The sequence below is a fragment of the Suillus plorans genome (assembly GCF_016647745.1).
Source record: "Suillus plorans strain S12 chromosome Unknown HD556scaffold_8, whole genome shotgun sequence".
NCBI lineage: Eukaryota > Fungi > Basidiomycota > Agaricomycetes > Boletales > Suillaceae > Suillus > Suillus plorans.
Genome location: NW_024537392.1, coordinates 797,960 through 821,721, shown reverse-complemented (window position 1 = coordinate 821,721; position 23,762 = coordinate 797,960). Strand labels below are relative to the sequence as shown.

Genomic DNA, 23,762 nt, shown 5'->3' with positions numbered 1-23,762 from the left:
TTGAATGTCGTGCATGCACGTGACCGTGCCGGTCCCCACCTCGCTCTTTCCGGAGTCCGGACCATCAATCTATATTGACTTATACTACTAGGCTACTGGGAAATGTTCTCGCTGCAAGAAATTGGACTTTCGAGATAAATGCTGTCCCACAAGACATCATGGACAAGCAGCAGGCAATCTTGCTTTTTAAGTTTACCTCCAACTTTCAGCAGAGTCTAGTAACCCTCAATCGACTGTGCTTCAACTCGGATTCAGCACTCAGGTAAGCTTTGCGACTACCCTCAAAATTCACCTCAACGATTGACCAGAACCGTCACTACCGCCAGCTTGCAAAATTATGATGTCATCACCAGTTGAGCCTTCCGTAATATGGCATGATGAAGCGATAGTGCGATTTGAGTGGTCTGCTGGGGTTTATGACAATTGTTGACACCCGGGCCCCGAGTATCGGACAGTTAAAAACGTGCATGAGCTGCCTGTGTCGAAAACGGAACACTAGTATTAATGTAGCTGCCCCTCCATTTGCTAGAAATATTCAAGATACACACTTGGGCTTACTGTTCACGAATTTCATAAGCGGAATGATTGCATTGACGTTTGAGAGTAACAACAGGAAGACGCTCGGAGTCTGAAAACGTTAGTGAGTGACAGAAAGCTTTTGGTAGGCAGTGGCCCATGCAGGCGCGAATCGGGCACAATGCAAAAATCGCTGCCGGGTGTGTGATCAAAGAGTCAGTTGCAGGGGGCGAGGGTTGAGAGTTAGTAGGTGTAGGGTAGGGAGTGGATAGTCAGAGATTGGAGTGGTGACAAATGGCTGTAGTACCTAGAACAAAGCGCAACAGTACTAGCTTGAGTAGTATATTTGAAGAATACCCAAATACTTAGACAGGCCTAAGTAGGGGGACCAGCAAAGGGGCCACTAGTACTTTGTATTTAGTTAATCGAGACGTGCGGCTGCTGACGAGCCTCGCAATTTGGCACAGCTGAATTGTAGCCACGACAGACCACAATGCGGTTGCATGCTATGATCGCACTGGATCCAAGCTTGTTCCGATAAACAAGGTAAGGCCCTCGTGGAATTTGATGGAGGAATTGATTGAAGCCTGAAACGTTGGAGTTGAGTGAAAGAAGTGTTAAAGTTAATTTGTCAGCAAGCTCATTTTTGAGCGGAGCCCATAAACGACTGGAGAGAGGGTTCGGAGATTGATTTACATCTTGCTCAGCATCCTCCAATTCAATTCGTTGCACTCGCCGTCACGCTCCCGAGCCTTTTCCCGTTGACATCCCAGTTTAAAAATGTGGAGGCCTGCTACTCGCGAGGTTACTGGAACAAATGAAGGTTGGTCCAGTTTTTGTGACAGAACCTTAAATCATCTCACAAATGGTCTGTCAGTTCCCCTGGGCACCCGTCGTCGGTTTGGACCCGCACCCGCAGAAGAAACTTCGCGCCCGCAACTTGCCCAGCCATCTCCCTCTGCTTATCCAAAACAGTCCAATCAAGACCAAGACTCGAGGAGGGGGAGGGAGGAGACCCCCACCAATTCTCAGGGTAAGCCCATCATTCTTGAACACCGACTTCCCAAGTCGTGCTTCCTTGCCAAGCATTTCTCTATAGCAGGTCCTGTGAGATTTGCTGGTGATCCTAGCAGCTCGTCTGTTGCGATTGCTGTTACAACCTTACTAATCACTAACTGACTGTGTTACTAACCCTGATACCATGTGCTTTTCACTTACCCACAGCTGACGCTAATGGTGCTCGCAAAAGGCGCAGCCGCTGGGGAGAAGCAAAGACAGACATCCCTGGTTTGCCCACTGCCATATCCGCTGCCGGCGTTTCTCAGGCACAACTCGACAATTATGCAATTCACCTTAGGCTGGAAGAGATTAATCGTAAGCTGCGGTTAAATGATTTCATCCCTCCTGAGCGTGAGCGGTAAGTTTGCGATAATCTGACTTCTACAAACGCATGTGCTCATTCTGGCATCAGTTCACCCTCACCTCCACCCACATATGATGGTCATGGTCGCCGTACTAACACCCGCGAGGTCCGCTATCGTAAGAAGCTCGAAGACGAGCGGATTCGCCTTGTCGATCGCGCTATGAAGAATGATCCCAACTTCCGCCCTCCTGTCGAATACCACCAGCAAAAGCGTTCTCAACGTCCATCCGAAAAAGTTTACATTCCTGTCAAGGAATTTCCTGAAATCAATTTCTTTGGTCTTCTTGTCGGTCCTCGTGGTAACAGTTTGAAGAAGATGGAGAGGGAAAGCGGTGCCAAAATCAGTATCCGTGGCAAAGGAAGCGTAAAGGAAGGCAAAGCTCGTCCTGACCAGTACGCTGACGATGCAGAAGAAGATCTCCACTGTCTCGTTCTCGCTGATTCTGAAGAGAAAGTTGCAGCATGCGTGAAGATGATCAACAGGGTCATTGAAACAGTAAGAAGTCCAATTTGCCACCATCGATCTTTTACTCAAGGTTTTCTAGGCTGCCTCCACTCCCGAGGGTCAGAATGACCACAAGCGCAATCAGCTCCGCGAGCTTGCTGCATTGAACGGTACCCTTCGTGACGACGAAAACCAGATTTGTCAGAATTGTGGCGGTCTCGGTCACCGAAAATACGACTGTCCAGAACAGCGCAACTTCACAGCTAACATCATATGTCGTGTCTGTGGTAGTGCAGGCCACATGGCGCGTGACTGTACCGTTAACAAGGACCCCAACGCTATCGTTATGGGCAGCCCGCCTCCTATGAACAAGGGAGGGTTCGACTCTGAGTACGCTAGCCTGATGGCAGAGCTTGGCGAGAGTGGCAGAGGCACAGGCGGCGATACTGCCAAGAGCTCGTGGGGTGCCCCCAGCGCTGGTCATGACATTACTGCAGGCGGGTCCAACATTCCACCTTGGCGTCGACCAGAGTCCTGGCAATCCAACAATCCTCCACAAAATCAAGGATACCGCCCACCCCAAGCTTACGGTGGCTACAGCGCTCCTGGGTACAGCGCGCAGTGGGGCCAGCAAAGCTACCCAGGTTACGGCTCACAGGATTATGCAGCGAACTACGCCCAGTACTACCAACAGCAATATGCTCAGCAACAGCCCTCTTAGTGACGAGTCTTTGCCTGCCGGTAAACTCACCTAATAGCGCCATAATTTCCGCCCACTTGACCAAGATTTGTTTCCGCATTCATCTCTCACAACAGCTCGTTCTTCCCTCATTTTCGGGTGAACCTTGGAGTTCAGGAATCGTACTCACTGCAGCTGACATCCAGCATTGTTTAGGACCGTTATTGATAGCAGGGTAGCTCTTATTGATTGAATTGATTGTAGCTCACGATTCCTTGATGAATTTCATCCTATGAATTTCCAAGCATCATGCCTGGACTTGTGCTGTTCCCTGCGAGTTTGAGCTTGAACGTTTGAACCCTCGTAAAATTGAGTCACGACCAGAATCATATCGCCGGGAGTCTGGGTGATTGGTATAATTGGTCACGTATTGACGAACTAATCATTCCCTCCCCATCGCAAAATCATAGTGAGTGTGAACGTACTTGTACAGTATGCGAGTCATAAGCAGTGGTAAACAATACAACAAGTAACAGACCCTGGCATGTACGGAGATCAAAGAACAGATTGAACAATGAGTAAATTGTAGAGAAGAGATGATATTCAATGTAAAATATCCACCGACGTAGCATTGCAAATACAATCAAGGCTAGAATGTAGCTGTGAAGTTGCGATAGGCCTCCTGCCCAATTACTTCTTCGATTTCACCCCCAGTCTGCAGGGGTGGCATTTTCTCCCTCTTGAACGTCATGATCTTTTGGAGTCGAGCACGCCAGTTGCTGATTACCTCGACTTCCTTGGTGTCTCGCTCTGTGCGTTCAAACACAGACGCAAAACAATCCGCCAGTAAGCTGAGTTGCCTGACTAGCAAAGGGAGCTGTTCCGCCGATATGAGCTTGAAATCGCCGACAGGTGTAAAGTCACTCATGCCAGAGGCACGTTGGATAGTGACCTTGAAATACTCGTTTTCGTGGATGTTATTAGAAAAGGCAGCGATTGCGCCAAGGGAATGGGGTTCGATGACGATGTTCACGAATTGGAACTGAGTGGCAAGTGTGTCAAACCGATAGGGGATTCCAGAGTCATTCCACACGATTCGGACATAGTCATTTCCAATATGACGTTTTTTATCGACGCAGTACTTGTCGTGAGGTTTGGATGGCATCATCGTAGCGGTGTGGTAAAGGACTTGACCTATATCATCCCACCATGCATAGGCGTATTCGCCGTCTTCGTCCGGACTCAAACCACCCGCATAAACGTCGACTTGACCTCGGAGATTGATGAGTCTGCCAATGCCCTCGAGGAACCTTGTGTAAGCAGGCGACCCATGGGTGTTCCGTAAAATATCAAGTTCGTGTGTCTGGCCAGGTGCAACGTACATGATTCCCACTTTATGGGTATCAATCACGGGAATCTGATCCAAAGACCGGAAGAGGGCCGGAAGTAACGCTGCATCGACCATCCGCTGGCTAGCGGGTTGGTTCCTATCAGGGTAAGGGGAAAGCTGGAGGGCGAAGAAAGCGGGATCGACGGCAACGTATTTTCGACGTTGAGAAGGAGCAGTATTACTCCACACATAGCCAGTGATTGGATCTGGTGCTGGCGGTGCAGCTCTACCATCATCCCCTACGACGACAGTTGTGATTGTGTCCTGGAATGGATGAGTCCATTAGTCTGTGAACAAGAGTTCCGACTTACACTACGAGGATTCGTTGCTAGCGATCGATCGACGCCTGCATCGGGGCGCTCAGGGCGCGGAACATCGCGCTCCATCATCATGCCCGCAGCCACAGAAACCATATCAGGATCAACATCACCGGGCCCAACTAAGGGTACATTTTCTAGCTTGCAGAGGAACTTGGTCAACCCAGAAGGGCGGCGAGATAGGACTTCAATCCAACCAAGGCGAGCCAAAGCGCGGATGGTGACGACAGAATTGCCCAAAATCCATGTCTTTTCACTGACAGCAGGGTCCGGGGATGCCAGATTATTTGGGTTCATCACAATCTCACTCAGCGTCGAACGAGCAGGTCGTGGATCGGCGCTGGCGTATGCATATCGCGCCAGCCAGTCGAAGCATACCTCGGTAGGTTCGTCAATATCATCCTTTCCCTCGTTTGCTAGTAGCAATTGGCGAGTGATATATGAAATATGTCGATGACGATGTGGAAGCTTGACTGCTAAGAACCAAACATATACCACATAGAACGAAATCGACCGAACATACTGAGACATTCCCCATGATATTGCGGGAGTTGCACCAGGACGTCGATTGTGATGCTGAAGGTATTGCAGCGCAACACCAAACACCATTTTGAAGTCTTCTTCTCGCAGATTAGCATGTAGCGCGCGGATGGAGCCGACAATGGAGAGGAAGCTGAGGATGTGGACAGCCATGTCTGGATTGGACATGATCTGCGACAGCTTCTCCAAGATTGATGGTAGGGACCTCTTGAGCGAAGGCAGAAGCTCGAAGGCACATAACGTCAAAGCCTGCAGGCAGCAGGTGATGGTCGTGGGCTGACTATCCAACCCTTTCAGAAGCACATCAACAATAGTGTGTCGCAACGGCAAGTCGAAGTGCCGCCGATAGCTGATGAGGACGGTGAGTGTGTGAAATGTCAGCCCATGAGCGTCGCGAGGTTTGAGACCGAGAGGCCATCGATCAATACTGGATGCCAATCCGCCGCATGCCAGTGCAGAACAGAGAGATGTCAGCAACCTCGCGATCACCTCACGACATTTGGGGCCGCAAAACAGGTGTTTGTTTGCGAGTTGGACGGGAAGATGACAGAGTACATAGGAGAGAATTTCCCAATTTCTTTCTTTCTCTAGGACGTCGAAGATGGAAGACAAATAAGAGTCGATGGGTAGGACACCAATAGACTCGGATACTGGATCATAGGAAAAAATGCCCTCGCTTGGATTGTCCGGGTCTACCGAGGTGAATGGAAGAGATTCGGGAAATTGCCAGAGGGTCTCCTGCGTTTTTACCTGAGTTGTACTGGGCGATGGCGTTAACAATGGTGCTCTCGACCGACTGCGGCTGCCTGCCGAGTGATTTGGCTTGAGTCCTCTCCCACGAGATGCTCGTCTCCCATCACGTTCTTGAGTACCTCGATGTTGTGGTTTGCGCACATGAGAGTCATCGTTGTTTAGGTCACCAGAACTAGCCCTCTCATCGTCTGACTGCTGCGCTTGTCCAAAAAGCGATGGCTCTGGTATCCGGCCAATCAGCGATGCCAAGGTCATGATATTGCCATCCGGGTCATAATGGGCGTCAACGAAATAAAGGCGATGATCCCTGTCGGCACGGATTCGCATGGTGAACTGGAGAACAGTGAGACGAGTGCGGGGGGATTTTGCCTGGCCAATGAGCTGGACTAACGTGTCGAATACCTGGCCTGCTAAAATGACATTACGCTGAAGTAGTGCGTGAGGAGTGAATGCGAGTTGGCTGAATATGGAAACCAACGACACTACTGCTACAGCTGCTCGAGCCAATATTGGCTCTGATACAGGGGAAGCGACCAATGGAGGGCGGACACTCTCATGTTCTTGAGAGTGTTGGGACTGAGAGCGAGAACCCGCAAGGGATGACAGAATTGACATGACAGAGGGCATATTTGAATCTCTATCTCTCGCATTTCCGCCACGGTGCTCTGACTGCTTTCGTGAGAGCATAGGAGTTACAACAGCGGAAGCACTACTGGAGGAAAATGCAGGTGATACTGGCGTGTCAGAAGTGTTGGCACATCCAGCGTCATCGTCATCCTCTTGTACTCCTCCTTCGACAGCAACAGCTGTCAAAAGGTCTATCAATTCCCGTATAGGTGCGAAGAGAGCCGGAGTCTCGGGCTCTGAAGATGGGGACACCGATGCTGACGCAGGATGCGCCTCCACTGCACGAAGGACTACTTCATCGCCTAATATCCTCCATGCCACACTGCTGTCGAATGTCAGGTCTTCCTGCGGGTTGTCTGCCTGCACCCGACAAAAATCGAACACTAGGTCTGCCAGAGACTTCCTGTAGCTAGGCATGTCCTTGAGAGAGTCGTAGACGGATCGTAATGCCTTCATGATTTCCAACCGCGTTAGCGCTCGGGTAGGAGCAAATAGAGTGGGATTTGAAAGAATATCCTCCCAGCTCTTCAACCAATCTGGCGATGCAGGTGACAGATCATGTTGTTCAAACATCATGCTTGGGAGTTTGGCGGTGTCTGCATCGGTGAGATGGTCCGCAATAAAGAAGAGCGTGGTGGACAGCAGCGGAATCATGTAGGTTGAATGGTCTCGAGCCAACAAGGATGAAAGGGTGCGTAAGAATGGCGTAGGGGCCTCAGTAGGCTGGTCTAGCGGTAGGATCAGAGGCGCTCCATCCATGGTCCTGTGAAATTAGTTAGAATGTACGCACTTGCCCGGAAAACGAGCAACACACCTGATCGGACGAACAAAATTGGCAAGCTGGCGAAGAGTTGCTCCTGCAACGCATGCCTCTTCATCGTCCATATCAACGCCATCCTCCCTCTCATCAAACTCCTGAAAGATGTCTCTCATGGTGCATGCCGCTTCGTCCATTATCTTGTCTTTCTCCATGTCATAATCCTCCCTATTATCCGCTGGCGTAAATTTGACCCAAGCTTCAACCGACTTGCAGAGCAATCTTCCGAGCCTTGTATGGTCCCATCCAGATATATCATCCTTCGACCATGCCCGCTCCATAAGATCTTTCTCAAGATCCTTGTTTCCGGGAACGCCTGCAGTGGGATATGAGACGGATGTCAGTCTGCAAATGTATGCGCGAGCCATTTTTGTGCATAGTCCTTGGCGAATGATGTTTCGCAGTGTTCTGTGCGCACCAAGAGCGATGATTGGAGCAATATGAAGGTCCTTCCCAACATCGGTAGGAGGAAGAAGATGTCGTTTAAGTATAGCCATGCACGAACTACCGTATGGCCCGGAAAACAATACATTCAAAGTTTTTTGAATCCTGTCCTCTAAGCTAGCTGGCGTATGAGTGCGACCTGTCATTATGGATACACGGGGTAGAGGGGAAGCGAAAAAGGCCAGCGCGCGTAAGAGAACAGGAAGAATGAGCGTCAAGAATTTTGGCGCAAGCGCTTTGAGCTGCGAACTGAGGTGGTCTAAATAGATAATGACCATCAACTCTGCTGGGTGTTTTCGAGAAGGTAAATGTGGGGATGAGATGGAACGGATTGATATAGATGACGGATGACGTCTGTGAGCCCCCATAGTCGTTTTTACGCCGGCAGGTTGATCGGTGTGAGCGGCGAGAGGTGGTGAGGGTACGGGATCAGCAGCAGGACTCAGGGGAGGTACTGTCAACGCTCGACCAAGAAGGCTAGCATAGAACTGAAGGATGCTAGCAAGGTCACCTTCGGATACACGAGCCGCGGATTCTGGTTGCTCCAGTACAGATGATAGGAAGGTAGCCAAAAGATCAATGTGTCGCTCTCGTTCTGCACGGTCAGTAGGATCGGACGCATCGCCCGACATGTAAGCATCAAAGGCGCCTTCCGTCCATGTCCTGAGCAAGCTAAGTAATGGGATTTCGATACCGATGACTTCGGTTCCCCCTCTTGTGAGAGCCCGTAGAGCTCGCAGTCGAGGTTCCCCTACATCGGCGGCCCAGACGGTATGCAAGAATAGAGAGAAATATTGAAGGATATCTGCCGTACCCAGGTGGCCGTCAAATCTCTCCCAGAACGTTGCCATGATTTCGTACCCTGCTGCCTGCAGTGAGGAAGGCGAATCGTGACTGCAGAGTGCAGCCCACACTGGATTCAGCGCGGATGGTTGAGGCAGCGGTGATTGCGATGCTATAAGAGTAGCTAAGGAACGTGCATGTGTGAGACTTGGAACTGCAGGAGGTGTCAACGCCTCAACGAGGGCATCGAAGGTCAATGGCTGTGTCTGGGGTTGGACGGTAGTGGATATGGTGTCGGCTTTGCGTCGCCAGGCAAATGGGGCAAAGGTTGTCGTGTTTGATCTTTGTCTGAACCGGGCGTTGGCATCTGCATCCTGTTGCTGACGAGACATGTGCCGCGATGATACTTTATGGGCTTCAACTAAGCCAATCTGCAGAATGTGCGATGCTTTGACATACTAACGTACCTTCTACCCCAGATCCGAGTCAAGTCTGGCTATTTCTGGGCAGTAGATTTCGAAGCACTCGTCTCTATGAGAACCTGAAAGCGATGATTTTTATCGTAGGCCGCTGATGGAACTGCAAATCTGCAGTGTTGTGCACTGTGGAGACAAATTACCATTGGAAATGGGATTTGCCACCGTACGAACGGTTACTTATTATGTTACCGACCAAGTATCACGGATGAAAACACGATCGTCGACGTAGCTACGAAAAGTAATCAAGTACAATGTAATTAATACATAATCTCGAAGAGCTACTACGAGTTACATAACTAACTGACTCGCTAGAATAATCAGGTCCCAGCCCCCATCCAAGATTAATCGCCCAAGCGGATTGCCTTCTCCCTGTCCGTTGATCGGGGGACAAAAGAACACTGGAACGGCACGGGTCGGCTACAAAATCGGCAGTGGTGAGGATGCCGACGCTTCATGTCTCAAACACACAAGAACATACCAGACCACTCCAGAGGTGAACTCTTCTTTCACTTCAATTTCTTTCCCTGATTCGTCCTCTGCCTTCGTTATCCGGAACACTGCAAGGAGATGCACCGCCGCACTCCACGTCGCAGCTTCGGCGATGAAACGCCCTGGGCACCTAACCAGTTTGTAAAAAAAACGATTCCTGGATGGGTTTGATCTATTTACCCTCTCCTTCCAAAACCCCATATAGGTTTGGCTGCTATCGTGTCTGGTAAAAGTGTCCCGTCACTTGCAAAGTGCCTTTCCGGTCTGAAAACATCAGGATCATCGTGTCCTTCTCTGGACATGTCCCTGAAGAGGCGACTAAGTTACAAAGCCCAAGACTCGTTAAAAATTGATGCAAACCATATATTAGGCACAATGAGAGAGCCTACAGTGAAACACGCCACATTAGTAGGGATGCAAACATAGAGAATCACCCGACTAACCTTTTGGAATGAAATAGCCCTCAAAGACGTCGTCACTTGATGTTGCATGAGGAATACCTGTCGGAACAATGTTGAGAACGACATAGTTGACACATTAAGTCTCTCACCAACTGGTGCAACGATATGCCAACGAATGGCTTCCCGAAACACAGCCTCCACGTACTTTAAAGACGGTCGGTCATAAAAATCTGGCAGCCGATCAATGCCAACGACAGAATCAATTTCTTGTTGAGCGAGCCGCTGAGCCTCAGGATGCAAAACCATTGCTAGTATGAAAGAGGACAGCGTGGAAGAGCTCTGTATAATCCATCAGGCGATCTGTCCGCAGTCTACATCATAGTGTAGCATAGTGGACCCACCGTATCAAACCCAGCTATGAATATGTTGGCTCGTCACGTAACATAATGGAAAGCGAACGCACTCACCAACAAAGACAGTTAAGGCAACTTGCTTCACTGCCTGTTCTGAATAGGCGTGCTTTTCCCCGTCCATTTCGCTCAACAGATCCGATACCATTGACTTTGGCGCATTTCCGGCAGCCTTCAGCCCCTTGAGTATTCGCGCCCACAAGACTACTATGCCATGTGCTCACCATATTCCTTTTTACAAATTCAAATGGTTCATTCATAGACTCAAGTGCCAGCGTCCGCGTACGCTGCGCGATACGCTGGAATGATGCACCCGGAAACCAGGGAGGTAGTCGCGCGACTGCAACGAGGTAAGGTCAGAAGTTCTATCTCGAATAAATTTGCGTACGTATAGGGAATGCCGTGAGTATCGCACTTCTTTCTGGTTGAATGCCAACATTTATTAACTCCGCAAGTTTGGCGATAGATGTAATCGGAGGTCCATCCCAAGAGACTTTATCGTATCCGTAAGTTACCGACATGATGATCGAGGCTGTGTACCTGTTCCCATCTCAGTCTTTGTAGGCGTCGGTGGGCGAGGAATGGCTAGCTTACAAGAAAAGGTGCTTCTCGAACGCCTCAGGAGAGCCAAGAAGGTTAGACAACAGCTGGCGAGCTTTGTCCAAATAGAGATCTCGATAAGAATCTGCTGCGTCGGGGCGCAATGCTTGGTGAAACAATCGTCGATGAAGCCGGAATGTATCCCCATACGGAAGAAACGCGGTGATGAAGTCTATGCCAAAACTAACGATTTATCGCGATTAGAGCAAATAACAAGGGGGAAGTGCGACCTCACAGTTTGGGCACAGGACCTGCGGGACGGTCAGAGTATATCGCTGAGCGCTGATCAAGGAGTTGCCGTGCAACTTTCTCAGAGTTGATTATGATGACAGTCTGGCCGATCAGACGACATGATACAATGGGACCTACTGAAGATGTGAGAGGGAAAGGTAATCGAGATTGCAGTACTGACCGTATTTCGCCTTCCATTCACTATATGTACGCCATGGGCGCACCATATCAATGTCGCCGACATTCCCAAGGAATGGCAGTGAACGTGGTCCTGGCGGAAGGGGCAGCCCAGCTGACTTCCTTGACCAGGACCGGAGATACAGTAACAGCAAGACAGTTACGGCGAGGACATAGGGGAACAACATCTCCACGCTGCGAACTGGATATGATGCTGAGGTGGGTTGTGCAGAAAGCTAACCGTCGCACTCAAGAAGAGGAGCTTATTTTGTACTCTCCTGATATGGCTGGCATGGGACGTGCGAGTTGTATCAAAGCTTTGAATTTGAAAAGCTCGTGCCGAATAATCGCGATATCGATATAGTCACGGTGACAATTGATTGACATTATTTTTCAACCTGCCATTTTTATTACTGCTTGAGTACGTGTCGAACGACTGGTGTAACGATGCTAACCTTTAAAAGATGGTTTGTAAACGTTCCTCCCAATACTAGCACACTACTAGTAGACTGAGTTAACTTCGTACTTACTTGGTTAAGTCCGAGTCTCCTCTAGTATGTACTACGTATACCAGCAGGTGTTGCACACGTGCTGTGGATCCACTCAAACCCGAATATTATGTAGTACTAGTGGTCTCAGATGCGGCTCCAGATCGGAGCTTCCAACTTGAATGGGTGTTGTATCATGATCATGACATATGTAGTTAACACAGACTGTGTGCTGATTCCGGGCTCTTCTCGACTGACGTTATTTAGTAAAGGTTGGACCCGGAAACTGTGTCAGAAAAAGGTACGAAACTTAAGTACGTCCGAGCTCGCGGCAGCAATTTTTTCCAATACTAGTGCCGCCATCTCTTTGCATCCTCCTTCCTGGGACCTGCAGCCTAGTTACGCCGTCGCAGCGCATTAAAACAGTGCTGGGGCCCGGTACGTCCGTGCCAAGATCTAGCGCCAGATCCCCGGATCACACTCGCAGTCGACATCCCTCGTTGCCTCTTCCCATCGTCAGTTACCGCTATTGGCACGGCCATCACATTCTTTCTTTAGTGAGTTCTACTATGTCTTCTCCTAACTTGCAGTTCCACCTCGTTCTCTTCATCTCACCCAGCAGACCGAAGACTTGGTTTGGTTCATGATCAAAACTTCACATTTAGTACAGGATAAAACATTATCAAGATAACACCCCTTGAAGTTCCATATGAAGAGGGTGGCAGAACGGGGTTTCAAGATGGGGGCACGTGAAGAAGCCAAGAAGGTATGGGGAAACACTGCCCCAACTGGCCCCCAAGGAATGCGCAGCGGTAACTGCAATCGAAGTCCGTCCGTCGGTACTGATGCAGTCCGTAGGCTATAGAAAGTGAAAGCGCGGAGGAGTCACAGAAATTCGGAGCAGCTAGCTTGGCGATGGACGTTTAAGGTGACGCGAACAGAACAGCACAGAATAGGTGCGCGCGAGGGTTATATTGAGATATTTACAAGAAAACCAAATGACGAGGAAATATGCTTACCAAGCAGTGGTTGAGGTCTTTGCTACTGATGTAATTGGCACTCAAGTGAAGCGGGTTCAACTATTTTGGTAGAACATAGTAAACCCCATTTTTGCAACATGTGGAATTGTAATGAAAAAAAAAATTTAATGACATATTGATCAGTGCACTAGTAAGATAGACATCAATCATATACATGTAGATCACATGACTTTTCGTGACTTTTTCACTATAATGCCTAAGGATATTTGTAGAGATACCTTTAAGAGAATCTGTTCCATCAGATTGTTCGCATGCATGGTGCGGGCAATCTGATGGAACAGAATTCCTTATTTTGCATTTTTGAAGGAGTAGTAGTCTGTATAGTGATCAAAGTAGTGACTGCCATGTTACATTGTGGCTGTACAGTGTGACAGTGGTGCACCGACAGTTTGGCGTCGCCAAAACCATGATGCATTATGCCTCGCACAAGGCCTTCTCGAATTGCAAATCTGGGTGCCTATGATTACAGTAGGCCAAAGAAGAAAAAGTTAAACTGTACAAGCCACGAAAATGTGAGATAACACCAATTTTCATTGTGTTAGCTGGTGTATGTAGGACTAAAATCAAACTAAAGATGGTCCCCTTCCCTGGAAGCTATCCTACAAATCCACCGCTCACTTCCCGCGTCGTCAAAAGAAGTCGATCTCGAACGAAACGTCCTTCAGTCTTTGGACTCAGTTCCACTGCTTGCCATTCGTCGGTGAGTCCTTGTTGTGAATCATGGTTCCATTGGTAGCATGCTGACACTATGATATGCTAGGTTTTCTGCTCGCTCGTTGAGATTTATGGATGCCTATAGAAAAGGGCTAAACGGCAAGCAAGCGGCATGGGCCTCGAAGAAGTATCGCGGTCATCGAGTTTTACCTGAGACAATCATGCGAGATTTGACGGATGCGGGTTTGGTTGACAACACTTGTTGAATTCATGTCCTAAACACTTGTAACATATTGTTAGTATACCTCCGGATACCTCGATAGATGATAGAAGCTTCAAGCGTTGTTATCTTTTCCTCGCGCGCTGAAGGTCACACAATGTAACAGAACGTCACAGGAATGTCACGTCATGTGATGTCGATGGGTATGAGTGAAGCCTATCTTAGCTTGAATATTGTAAATATTAATTAGCCAGTCCTCGGTCCAAGTCCTTGCATTGTGGTCCGTGATCACTGCTGCCGGCATTAGTACTAGTCCGCCGGCATCAGATTCAAAGTCGAATGCTCCGTCCCATTCTCCCAGTCCAAAGCAATTTCTTTCTCATTCCAATTGTCTTTTAGTCGAGCCTGAGCGAACTCGTGATTAACGAGATGAATTTTGGAGCTTAAGTTCACAGAACAAAGTTTCTGGGCTCGAGATCTCTTCCGGCAACTTCCTTCTCTACTCCACTGCGATGCCGATCCTAATAAGTCGGCAATCAAACAGAGCTATAACATACCTCGACATATACTCTGATGGCAAGTGGAGAGCATCTGCTACAGCGCTATAATGATATTTTTTGGTGGTACGATTTTAGATTGGCACAGAACTTTCGCTGTTCATGTCGGTTCGTACATTCACACAAATTTATTGACATTATAATCTTTTTAATACAAGTTGTTTCTTTTAATTTCAACCATTCAGTTATATACCGTATTAATCTCGGTCAATCCTCGGCCTCAGCATGCACTACGAGTCTATGAGTTTTGTCTTTGGTTACAGCCTGTTCTCATGCATGTTGTTGTCACTGCAGAGAATTAACTCCAATTTTTTGCCTCAAGTTTCTGCCGACACAGCTGGAGAGGACAGGAGGCACTTGGAACATATTGTGAAATCAGTCTGGCAACCTCGGTATCAGATGCCGGCAAGTCGTCAATTGAGTTGGCTCGTCATCCGATCACGGTGATATCTTGAGTTCTGCCGCCGCATCTCCCCGGGTTCGACTGTCTAGCGCCTGCGCTGTCACGCGTCATATGGCAGAGGTTGAAAAAATTAATCGGTCAGTCTGTCCATGAATCAGAATGACAATAAGTTGCGTCGATTGGATATGTTCCTAAACAGATTGAACCATTAAGAATCGACGCACATGAATGCATAATCTCCCATTGAAGTATTATGGGTAAACGTGTGAAAGGACATCGTGTATGTAAACTCTGTCGGCATAGTCGTGTAGTACTAGACGACTTTTACCACGGTAAAATGATAACCGCCAGAGCTCCAAGTGGACCAGTGCTATCAGATAACGTGTACAGGACACTGGGAATACACCAATATAGGTAAACAGATACAAGGCAAGGATACCGAGTAACTCGGCAGTGACGTAGTGTGCTTTATCATAATCAGATGGATATAACTTACTATTATGTGCGGCTTGATAGGAGAAATCTAGAAAGCTAAGCGATGATAGAATAGAATATGCAGGGTCCCTATCGCGTGATCGAAGTGGGTAAGGATACTCTCTTTGGTTGGCTTCTTCCCTTTGACAGGGGCGATGATGTGTGCAGGGCTGGTTGAATTACCGAACGAACATTACGATCACGAGGAGCAACTTCTCCGCATTTCACGTGAGCCCTGCAGTTATAGTAGTCATGTATCAGATACGCTATAATCAGAGGTCAGGAACCTACCGCAGCCCACAATCGTCACACTGCAAAACAGGTTTCCAACCAATCCTCTTTGAACATATATCACACTTCTGCACGAGTAATCCGCTGGAGAAGATCAGTTCTAACGGGTTCCATCCTCCGTCGGCATGACGTGTTGGCGATACCGATCCGCTGGTACGCTTTATGCCAGGTTTCAGTAAAGTAAAGCGGTGAAGCATGGGGGGAGAACCGATGGAGGAGTGGCCTTTCGTCGCTGTGGTGGAACACTGGATGGATGACTGAGCAGTCTGATAACTCTGCGCAGACATGATGGAGTCGCTGCTTGTTGGAGTATTACTACCTGGGGTAGTGGGTTCCGCCGTTCCGTTTGGGTCAAGTGCAGGTCGAATAGTGATAATGGAAGACAAAGATGTCGGCATGTCATCTGTAGTTGTGGGAACATGGGCCTGGTCGACGGCGGCGCTGTATTCTGACAATGTACTAGAGTTACTGACGAGAAGAGGTTGGGTGCTATCACCCGAGTGTCCTGAGTGTCAACAATCGAAGCACGTTACTAGAAGTCGTCGGAACTCTAAAGTGATAATCTTACCGTTGGCAGCCGTGCTCCAATCGCTGTTTGGATCCAGACCTTGCATGGCGCCCAAGGGCTCTTCGTCGCTACTTTCCTCGCCGCTGGACAGAGCCGCAAGAACATCCTCTTTAACGGAGGCTGTATTGTGCCTGATGTCCTTCCCAACACCAGCCCCAAAACTTGGGATGCGGGGAGCAGCACCCGGGCGTCTGCCTCCTGTCATAAGCCTGATACTCCCAACGTGAAAGTCATCAGTGTCTGGACGTGACAAGACCTCCGTTTCGATTTCGCCTAGCCTGTCTAAAATAACGCGAGTGGTGGGGCGTGCCTTTGGATCCTGAGCAAGACAGTCGAACGCAAGAGCAAGGAACGCCGGTGGACAACCGGAGCTAGCCCACCGGTGCACCTCCTCGGGGTCAATGCCAAACGTTGGGCCAGTACGTTTGAAATGGCGATCATCAGCTAGCCTCCGCGCGGCGATCTCACAGAAGATGATGCCGAGAGAAAAAATGTCTGTGGGCAAATCGAACTCCTCGCCAAGTAGAATTTCGGGTGACATGTACGAGTCAGTCCCGCAGAAGGTGAGACGTTTGCTTTCCTCTTCGTTGCGAGCAGCAATCCGAGCGAAACCAAAATCGGTGATCTTCAATCTGCCGTTTGCGGTGACAAGAAGATTTTCGCCTTTCAAATCGCGGTGTATGCACTTTCGTGCATGAAGGTATGCTAGAGCACGGGAAATGTCTGTAGCAAAAGAAAGCCGGAGGCGCCATGGAAAAGGTTTCGTCTTGTCGAATATGTATGTTCTGAGATTTCCTGGATGAACAGTATGAAGAGAAGTAGAAGATAAAGTTCAAAAACTGGACGGACCATTCTCAATATACTCTGATATTATGAATATTCGTCCATCTGGAGGCGGGGCACGCGACAGGCCGAGGTAAAGTACAACATTTGGATGACGAGCTTCTCTGAAGCGACGCTCAACGACAGTCTGTGTTTAGGTCTGCAAGCTTACTTCATTAACCTCCATTCCCTCTCAAAATATTTGGCGACGTTGTAACTGCTGGATGGCAGGACTTCTTTGATTGCGACATCAATGCCCAGGTATGATCCTGTACATTAGGTTAGCTTGGATGGATATTTGATCGAATGAGATACCTTTATAAACATTCCCAAAAGAACCTGAACCTAGCTTCTTCCAGTCCCCCTTGATGTCCTTTCAACAAGACAGGTGGGTGTGGTTTGGGGTTACTTATATGAGTAGCACGTACCTCGAATGGTATAACGTCGAATGGGTCGGACATGAGGTGATCGTACCAAATCCGCTGGTCTACAGAGGTTCAATGAAAGAGGTGTTTGAAGAAAAAAAATGGTCACACTGAGAGCTACGGTGCAGGAAGCAAGGCCGGCATCATAGGCCAGGCTGACCGTTTGTGAGACAGAATGTATATGTTTCACGTGGTTCAGTGCAAATGTCAATTAGTCAGGTATCCTTTTTGGGTATCATTGCAAGTTCGTTGGCAGTTTATAATCACAAGTTTGGCTGTCACTGATTAGCTAGTACTCAGCGTCCAATATGATAGTCTGTGAACTTTTCAGCTCTTATCCAACTCTTATCTCAATATAAATAAGTGCGGAGGTCACTTGTTCGCTCGTGTGGAGGTATATCTTGAAACGCACACTGACTTGAAATCAGGAACTTGTTTCTTGTTCTTGGCTGCCAACCATGGCGCAAAGCGGGGTTTTGGTCGATTTCTTTAAGCCTTCCAGATGGGCTCTCGAACGTGAAGAAACGACTTTCGCGAACAATGGATGGAGCAACAAGGACATGGATCCGGTACCTCTTCGTCTGAGAACATGGACGTAAGCACGATAGTTGTTGACCGTTTAGCTGTTTCATAACCTCGACGATTCCTCATAGCACCTGGAATTATGTAGGACATGCCATGATTATTACCACAGTAAAAATTACTAATGAGTGTTTGTTAGATATCCTATTGGATCTCCGATGCTACCAATCTCGCAGTTTGGGAGTTGGCTAGCTCCATGCTTGCAATCGGTTTATCTTGGTATGACTGCTCGAACGAGTTCTCAACTCCAACAGCACATTTTATCTGACGTTGCATTATCTGCTAGGCGTCAGGCTTTGCCATGTATTGCGGTTGCATATGCGATTATCTCCGTAGTGATGGTTTTGACCGGCACAATAGGCGCTCGTCTCCATGTTGCCTTCCCTGTATTAAATCGATCGTCTTTCGGCTTCTGGTTCAGTTACTTCACTGTCTTCAGTCGCGTCCTGTTATCCATGTTCTGGTTCGGTATACAGGTAATTATTATGGGTGTGCGATTAGTGACAGGAATCCTCATGCATGCATTTAGACATACAACGGGTCGCAATGCGTGTATCAGGTACATCGAATCGTGCTCTATTAATCTTTGGTCATATTGACTCGAAATATGACACAGATGCTTAAAGCCATTTGGCCTTCGATTGCAAGGATGCCCAATCAATTACCAGTCTCCGCGAATATTACCAGCTCTGGTGCATCATTTCCCCTGCTGCCCTTGTTATATGCTTACCCAAACAATTTATCAGGATTTTTGTGTTACTTTCTTTATTGGCTCATCCAGCTTCCGTTTCTTTTCGTAACTCCTCACAAAATCCGTTGGTTATTCTTCGCAAAGGGTGTCCTCACACCCATAGCATGGCTTGCAATGATCATATGGGCATTTGTTAAGGTCCCCGCCTCACAGGGCTTGTTTTCCCAGCATGCAGCTATCGAGGGCAGCAACTTTTCATGGGCATGGCTCAGCGCGATGAACAGCGCCTTGGGAATTTATGCCAGTTTGTCGGTCAACATTCCCGATTTTACTGTAAGTCAGATGAATTTGCATGTCTTCTACCACATTGACTTACAAAAACTTGCAGCGCTACGCCAAGAATGAACGAGCGTATGAATTCCAATCTGAGATCGACGCTCTTATCTAATGGGTTTTTAGTCAATATATCCAACCGTTCATCATACCCATCGCATTTACGCTGTGCAGCTTTGTTGGAATTGCTGTGACTAGTGCTGGAATACAGCTCTACGGCGAGGTCCTGTGGAACCCTCTTCTGTTAATTGATCGTTGGGACAATCGGGCTGCAGCCTTTTTCGCCTCCTTTGTATTTGCATTGACTACTATTGGTACCAACATCAGCGCCAATTCGCTCGGGGCGGGAAATGATATGACAGCTCTGTGTCCCAAGGTTAGCGTCGTCTATACTCTCCACAGACAATTGCTTATTTCAAACAGTACATCAATATCAGGCGCGGACAAATATTGTGTGCGATTATTGGTGGCTGGGCTCTGTGTCCATGGGAGATTCTCGCCAAGTAAGTCTTTGCCATATGTTACCTTTGTCGAGACCTTATCATCCACTGATAGTGCCACGGGGTTCCTGAGTTTTATGAACGGATACACCATTTTCCTTGGCCCTTTTGCTGGTATCATGGTCACTGATGTGGGTACAATTTACAAGCATGCCCGCTCGTGCCTAGTCGATTCACATCCTGCGCTGTACAGTTTTACCTGGTGCATAAAGGCTGCGTCGACGTTCCCGCTATGTATGACCCTTCAGGACGATATCGCTACACTGGGGGATTTGTAAGCTTTGATACTGCTCGCTATGTTCTGCCTCATGATATATTTGTCTGCTTATATAGAACTGGCGTGCAGTGCTGGCGATGATAGTAACTGTTGCCCCCACGCTTCCCGGCCTTATCAATGCGATCAATCCAGCTATCAAGATAGGGTACGCAACCCATTTATTTGACATCGCGTGGATGTATGGGGTACGGCACTCCTGGTTTCCTTCACATGTGTCTTGCTCACATTATAATAGTTTATTGTTGCATCACTGGTGTATTACGTTGCATCGTACTTCTTCCCTGCTCATGATACCTTTGTTGATGGCCTAATCTCTGCGGACCACGTCCTGCCCATAGACAAGCAATACGACGAGGACAGGAAATCTCCCATAGAAACAATGCAGAGTGGTACTGAGGGGCGAGGATAAGAAAAGCGTAAAAATCGAGACTACTGAAGGTACAGGTGTGACATGCATAGCACCTAGCACATCGTATATCTCCCCCAATTAATATTTGATGGACCTTATATCTGATTTGACGTCTTTCAAGGTCTTCGTTGGTAGAATAGTCAGCTAACCTGAGGAGCGCACTACCCTTTACGGTTCCCCATAGAAAGTGTCACTCCCGACGCGGGTACACCCCTCCCTCTGCGTACTACCAACGCCTCTTGCGGCCTCCTCGCCTCGAAATCCCATGTAGCGAACATTTGTGCGTCGGGTAATGTGAATGTTGGAGGTTCGTTGCTGCGTCCGTTGGCTGTACCCTCGTCTTTACCTTTTCCGCCAGTAGGCGCCCCTGATGTAGACGAGTTCCAAGGGGCGCTGACACCGGTGCCATAATGTAGTTTCTGGTTGCCCCGCTGTAAGACGGGTGGATGTGCGAGACGCGTGGTGCGTGCGAGCACGGAGGGCTATAGTGGCACCATCGTGAGACATCAAACAAACGTGCAAAACGATGACTTACAGGCAAGATTTGACGCGCGAGATCTGGTAGACGCGAAGATTGTTGAGACACGAGAAAAACGGGTTTGTCTGCGGAGAATACAGGGCGGGGAGGCGCAGAGGGAAATATAGGTTTGTTGTTGGACTCTTTGTCGTCTTTTCCTGCACGTATGTCGTCCAAAGTCGACTGCGGGACAGGGTAGGAAGGGCTGATGGCTGCGACGCGAGGTGGGCAGGGTACGATGTTGGCGTATAGCGTATCTGGAGGGTTCCACCGTGGATTGTTTTGTACTTGGGACAGGAGCATCGTCGCGACTTTATGCTTTAAGGGATTTGGTGGGACGGGAGGGAGGACGGGGTGCGTGAGGATATGATGATATGCTTGGAGGAGCGCTTGTGCTGTTTGGGGGGTTGGGAGGTGAGGTGGCTGTTTTCTGGAGAGGGCGCTAGCTGGTGGGCGCGAGGGGAGGTGCCATTCTGGGGTAGTAGCTAGGACTGATTCTGAGTAGTTGACCTGTGTCACGTAGTCGGAAACGGTGTTGGAGGTTATGTGCTGTGGGATAAGTGAGGGTGGCTTTTCGAGCTTCACAGTGTGAGGGGTTGGCGTTGGCGATACGCTTCGCGGGCGTGACGTGTCATCTGGGAGTGGAGGGAGGAAATCTGGGGTAGTTGAGCGATCGAATAAGTCATCGTAGTCGTCAAAGTCGTCTAACAAAGGTTGCGGGTCGATAAAAGGTATCGCGTCGTCTTCGTGGCCCTCCTGTAGATAACCTGTAATAACGACTGTGTTTAATGAAACGAAGAACAGGAGAATTTGTGAAAGATACCTCTGAATTCTAAGAGATCGTCGAGCCTCCTGGCACTGCTGCTTGCATACCTCCCCAGGTCCTTCCCTTCAGAAACACAATACTCGTCTAATTCTTCCAGGTTCACACCTAAATCTTCTAACGAGCTCAACACATCCCATACTGATATTCGTGAGCGTCCTGAAAGTTCGGCATAATTGCCACAGACAGAAGATAGTAGAACGAGATAGCGAGAAACGAGGCTGGCAAGAACGATGGATGCCTGTGACGATGACCTCGAGAAATTGTGAGCGTGTAGAATCTTTAGTATGACTGAGTCGAGGATGGTCGCTGCTGCTGCTTGAGATGCCATGTCTATGTGTGATCAAGAGGGGGGGGTTGTAACTTGACGCAGTCGTGACGCGGCTGTGACGAGCCTTAACGCGCTAATGCAAGCGTTCCTATATGTTATATCAGTTCTACATTCGACTCTCAGATCAAGTTGTATAGGTTCACAATCATTTTATTCATATGTATAACTGGTACATCAGCCAACGACTATCTTATTTTCCTCCCTCTCTGGACCTTCCGAATCTGTGGAGCACGTCGATGTCTAATGGGCGCACATTCCTCAGTGAAGAGTAGGTGCACAAACTCCATGGTTTCCTGCATTGTCGGCAGTACTGCACTCTGGATGAGATATCAATATTGGGCCTCGTAGGAATGGGAGGATTGTTATCCGGAAAGGACAGAGAATCGTTGTCCTGTAATATGTCAAACAGGTGCGTAAAAGTGCAGTTCTGAACACGTACCATACTAGGTTTGGACTGTTTGGTTCGCGGCGTCCAACTTTGCGCAAGGATTCCACTCTCTCTTGTGCTCGTCTTGCAAGACTGCGGATCCCCACCTTGACAAATGGTCGTGAAATCGTCATGGGCGGCGATAGCGGCTGTTAGTTCCCCGAGACTGAGATCTGACTGATGCAGAGATAACGTATGCGAGCGATTCATCAAGGTCTGTAGTACCGCAGTCATGCCAGCTCACCTATAACACGTACAATACACAATAAGCCCGTGCCTATTTATCCAGTACTGGCAATGTGAAGCCTGGTGTAGGTTCATCGGCGTTGCATTGAAGTACACATTTTCATGATCTGCGTACTCTGGGATCTGCTGGATAATATCAGAAATACGTGCAGTGATGGGTGCATTATGACTCATGATACCAAAAAGTTTTATGCATATCAACAACATTTATTCAACATCTTCAGAAATGCTTGCCGTCACAACCACTGACCTGGCTACTAGTATATTCTGGTTGGTGGCAAAGTCATGCGAGCACTGAGCATCGCCCTAATGAGTGTTTACATGTGTATGGTTAGTGAGTTCGTCTGCCCCATCCTGCAAATCTGAATTGGATGAATAAATCATCATCATCATGGACCAACACTCACTAAACCGTACCAAACGCACTCATGGAGTGCGCCCGGCACAAAATTTGAGGCCTTCAAGAAAATTATGTCATAGTGTGTGAGCTAGCATCTGTTTCGTGATGCGAGCACATGCAAATTGTTTGGCTGTACCTTATATTTCATGTATAAAAGTTGACGTACTCGACTCAGAAAACACCATCAAGTTTCAGCGTTTCAACCATGAAATTCACTTCACTCACCAGTGTAATCATTACTGCCACAGCAATGGCTGGCATAGTTATCGCATCCGTCCCAGTTGTCCCAATTTCCCAAGGAGGCCCAGTGGGCCGAGGAGCCCCCGCTGAAAGTGCACTTTCGAATGGGCCGACACTAGCCTGCACCACAGCAGGTGAGTACTTTGGAGCATGCATGCAGACCTTAGACTACATGCTTATTGCCATCCACCAATAAAGTGGGGTACTCAGATGGTGTCGAAACTTAAACAATGGCGACGATTTCATATATATCTGCGGCAGTGACAGCAAAATGTCATTCTGGTTGCCACTCTCGTGCAATGGTTGCTGTAAGTTGTTTGACAAGTTGGGGAATCTCATTCCCGATTCTGGAGCTTTTGGCTTGCTTTAACGACACGACAGTACTTGGGTGAGTCTGTCTTTTCTCGTTGTCTTGGCGAGTCCGAGTTACTGATGTGCTTGCTTTTTCTAGTGCATGGGAAATAATCAGCGGGAGACGTGCAGGAGGGAGTGAAGGAATGCACTGTCTCGTTGTCAAAATTTG

At 48.4% G+C, this 23,762-nt stretch overlaps 8 protein-coding genes across 8 annotated transcripts; 3 read left to right on the top strand and 5 right to left on the bottom strand.

The window, feature by feature from the left end:
* Window positions 1-1,216: 1,216 nt before the first annotated feature.
* Window positions 1,217-3,394, top strand: HD556DRAFT_1341295 (uncharacterized protein). Its single transcript, XM_041302110.1, has 5 exons — window positions 1,217-1,339; window positions 1,394-1,549; window positions 1,741-1,933; window positions 1,988-2,435; window positions 2,485-3,394. The coding sequence occupies exons 1-5, from the start codon at window positions 1,297-1,299 to the stop codon at window positions 3,103-3,105; spliced, it is 1,461 nt and encodes a 486-aa protein (XP_041164744.1). The 5' UTR covers window positions 1,217-1,296; the 3' UTR covers window positions 3,106-3,394.
* Window positions 3,395-3,425: 31 nt separating this feature from the next.
* HD556DRAFT_1286724 (uncharacterized protein) lies at window positions 3,426-9,337 on the bottom strand. Its single transcript, XM_041299344.1, has 4 exons — window positions 9,202-9,337; window positions 7,505-9,140; window positions 4,765-7,453; window positions 3,426-4,717 (listed from the first exon to the last, which is right to left on the bottom strand). The coding sequence occupies exons 2-4, from the start codon at window positions 9,124-9,126 to the stop codon at window positions 3,713-3,715; spliced, it is 5,316 nt and encodes a 1,771-aa protein (XP_041164743.1). The 5' UTR covers window positions 9,127-9,140; window positions 9,202-9,337; the 3' UTR covers window positions 3,426-3,712.
* Window positions 9,338-9,413: 76 nt separating this feature from the next.
* On the bottom strand, window positions 9,414-11,906 carry HD556DRAFT_976332 (cytochrome P450). Its single transcript, XM_041312178.1, has 13 exons — window positions 11,526-11,906; window positions 11,349-11,478; window positions 11,108-11,296; window positions 10,902-11,053; window positions 10,738-10,853; window positions 10,571-10,685; window positions 10,505-10,518; window positions 10,253-10,442; window positions 10,146-10,202; window positions 10,063-10,087; window positions 9,883-10,008; window positions 9,692-9,832; window positions 9,414-9,630 (listed from the first exon to the last, which is right to left on the bottom strand). Exons 1-13 carry the CDS (start codon window positions 11,707-11,709, stop codon window positions 9,555-9,557), a joined length of 1,515 nt encoding a protein of 504 aa, XP_041164742.1. The 5' UTR covers window positions 11,710-11,906; the 3' UTR covers window positions 9,414-9,554.
* A 1,751-nt stretch (window positions 11,907-13,657) lies between these two features.
* HD556DRAFT_1229791 (uncharacterized protein) lies at window positions 13,658-13,969 on the top strand (the record flags this gene model as incomplete). The annotated part of the gene is made up of 2 exons (XM_041297305.1): window positions 13,658-13,749; window positions 13,810-13,969. Coding segments are annotated over 2 exons (252 nt in total), but the record flags the coding sequence as incomplete, so codon positions are not given.
* Window positions 13,970-15,031: 1,062 nt separating this feature from the next.
* On the bottom strand, window positions 15,032-17,654 carry HD556DRAFT_1341279 (kinase-like domain-containing protein). Its single transcript, XM_041302109.1, has 8 exons — window positions 17,575-17,654; window positions 17,467-17,525; window positions 17,354-17,411; window positions 17,211-17,307; window positions 17,066-17,163; window positions 16,217-17,011; window positions 15,649-16,153; window positions 15,032-15,592 (listed from the first exon to the last, which is right to left on the bottom strand). The coding sequence occupies exons 2-8, from the start codon at window positions 17,497-17,499 to the stop codon at window positions 15,448-15,450; spliced, it is 1,731 nt and encodes a 576-aa protein (XP_041164740.1). The 5' UTR covers window positions 17,500-17,525; window positions 17,575-17,654; the 3' UTR covers window positions 15,032-15,447.
* A 267-nt stretch (window positions 17,655-17,921) lies between these two features.
* Window positions 17,922-20,255, top strand: HD556DRAFT_1229949 (NCS1 nucleoside transporter family; the record flags this gene model as incomplete). The annotated part of the gene is made up of 14 exons (XM_041297314.1): window positions 17,922-18,058; window positions 18,117-18,129; window positions 18,185-18,264; window positions 18,332-18,521; window positions 18,575-18,604; window positions 18,662-18,737; window positions 18,792-19,069; window positions 19,125-19,147; window positions 19,196-19,445; window positions 19,493-19,572; window positions 19,625-19,700; window positions 19,763-19,843; window positions 19,903-20,031; window positions 20,082-20,255. 14 exons carry the CDS (start codon window positions 17,922-17,924, stop codon window positions 20,253-20,255), a joined length of 1,617 nt encoding a protein of 538 aa, XP_041164739.1.
* HD556DRAFT_976214 (uncharacterized protein) lies at window positions 20,132-21,989 on the bottom strand. Its single transcript, XM_041312177.1, has 3 exons — window positions 21,596-21,989; window positions 20,791-21,539; window positions 20,132-20,737 (listed from the first exon to the last, which is right to left on the bottom strand). Exons 1-3 carry the CDS (start codon window positions 21,924-21,926, stop codon window positions 20,417-20,419), a joined length of 1,401 nt encoding a protein of 466 aa, XP_041164738.1. The 5' UTR covers window positions 21,927-21,989; the 3' UTR covers window positions 20,132-20,416.
* Window positions 21,990-22,100: 111 nt separating this feature from the next.
* On the bottom strand, window positions 22,101-23,395 carry HD556DRAFT_1304950 (uncharacterized protein; the record flags this gene model as incomplete). Its single annotated transcript, XM_041299723.1, has 8 exons — window positions 22,101-22,147; window positions 22,180-22,243; window positions 22,366-22,526; window positions 22,611-22,768; window positions 22,850-22,893; window positions 22,921-22,953; window positions 23,007-23,057; window positions 23,225-23,395. The coding sequence occupies 8 exons, from the start codon at window positions 23,393-23,395 to the stop codon at window positions 22,101-22,103; spliced, it is 729 nt and encodes a 242-aa protein (XP_041164737.1).
* Window positions 23,396-23,762: the final 367 nt, after the last annotated feature.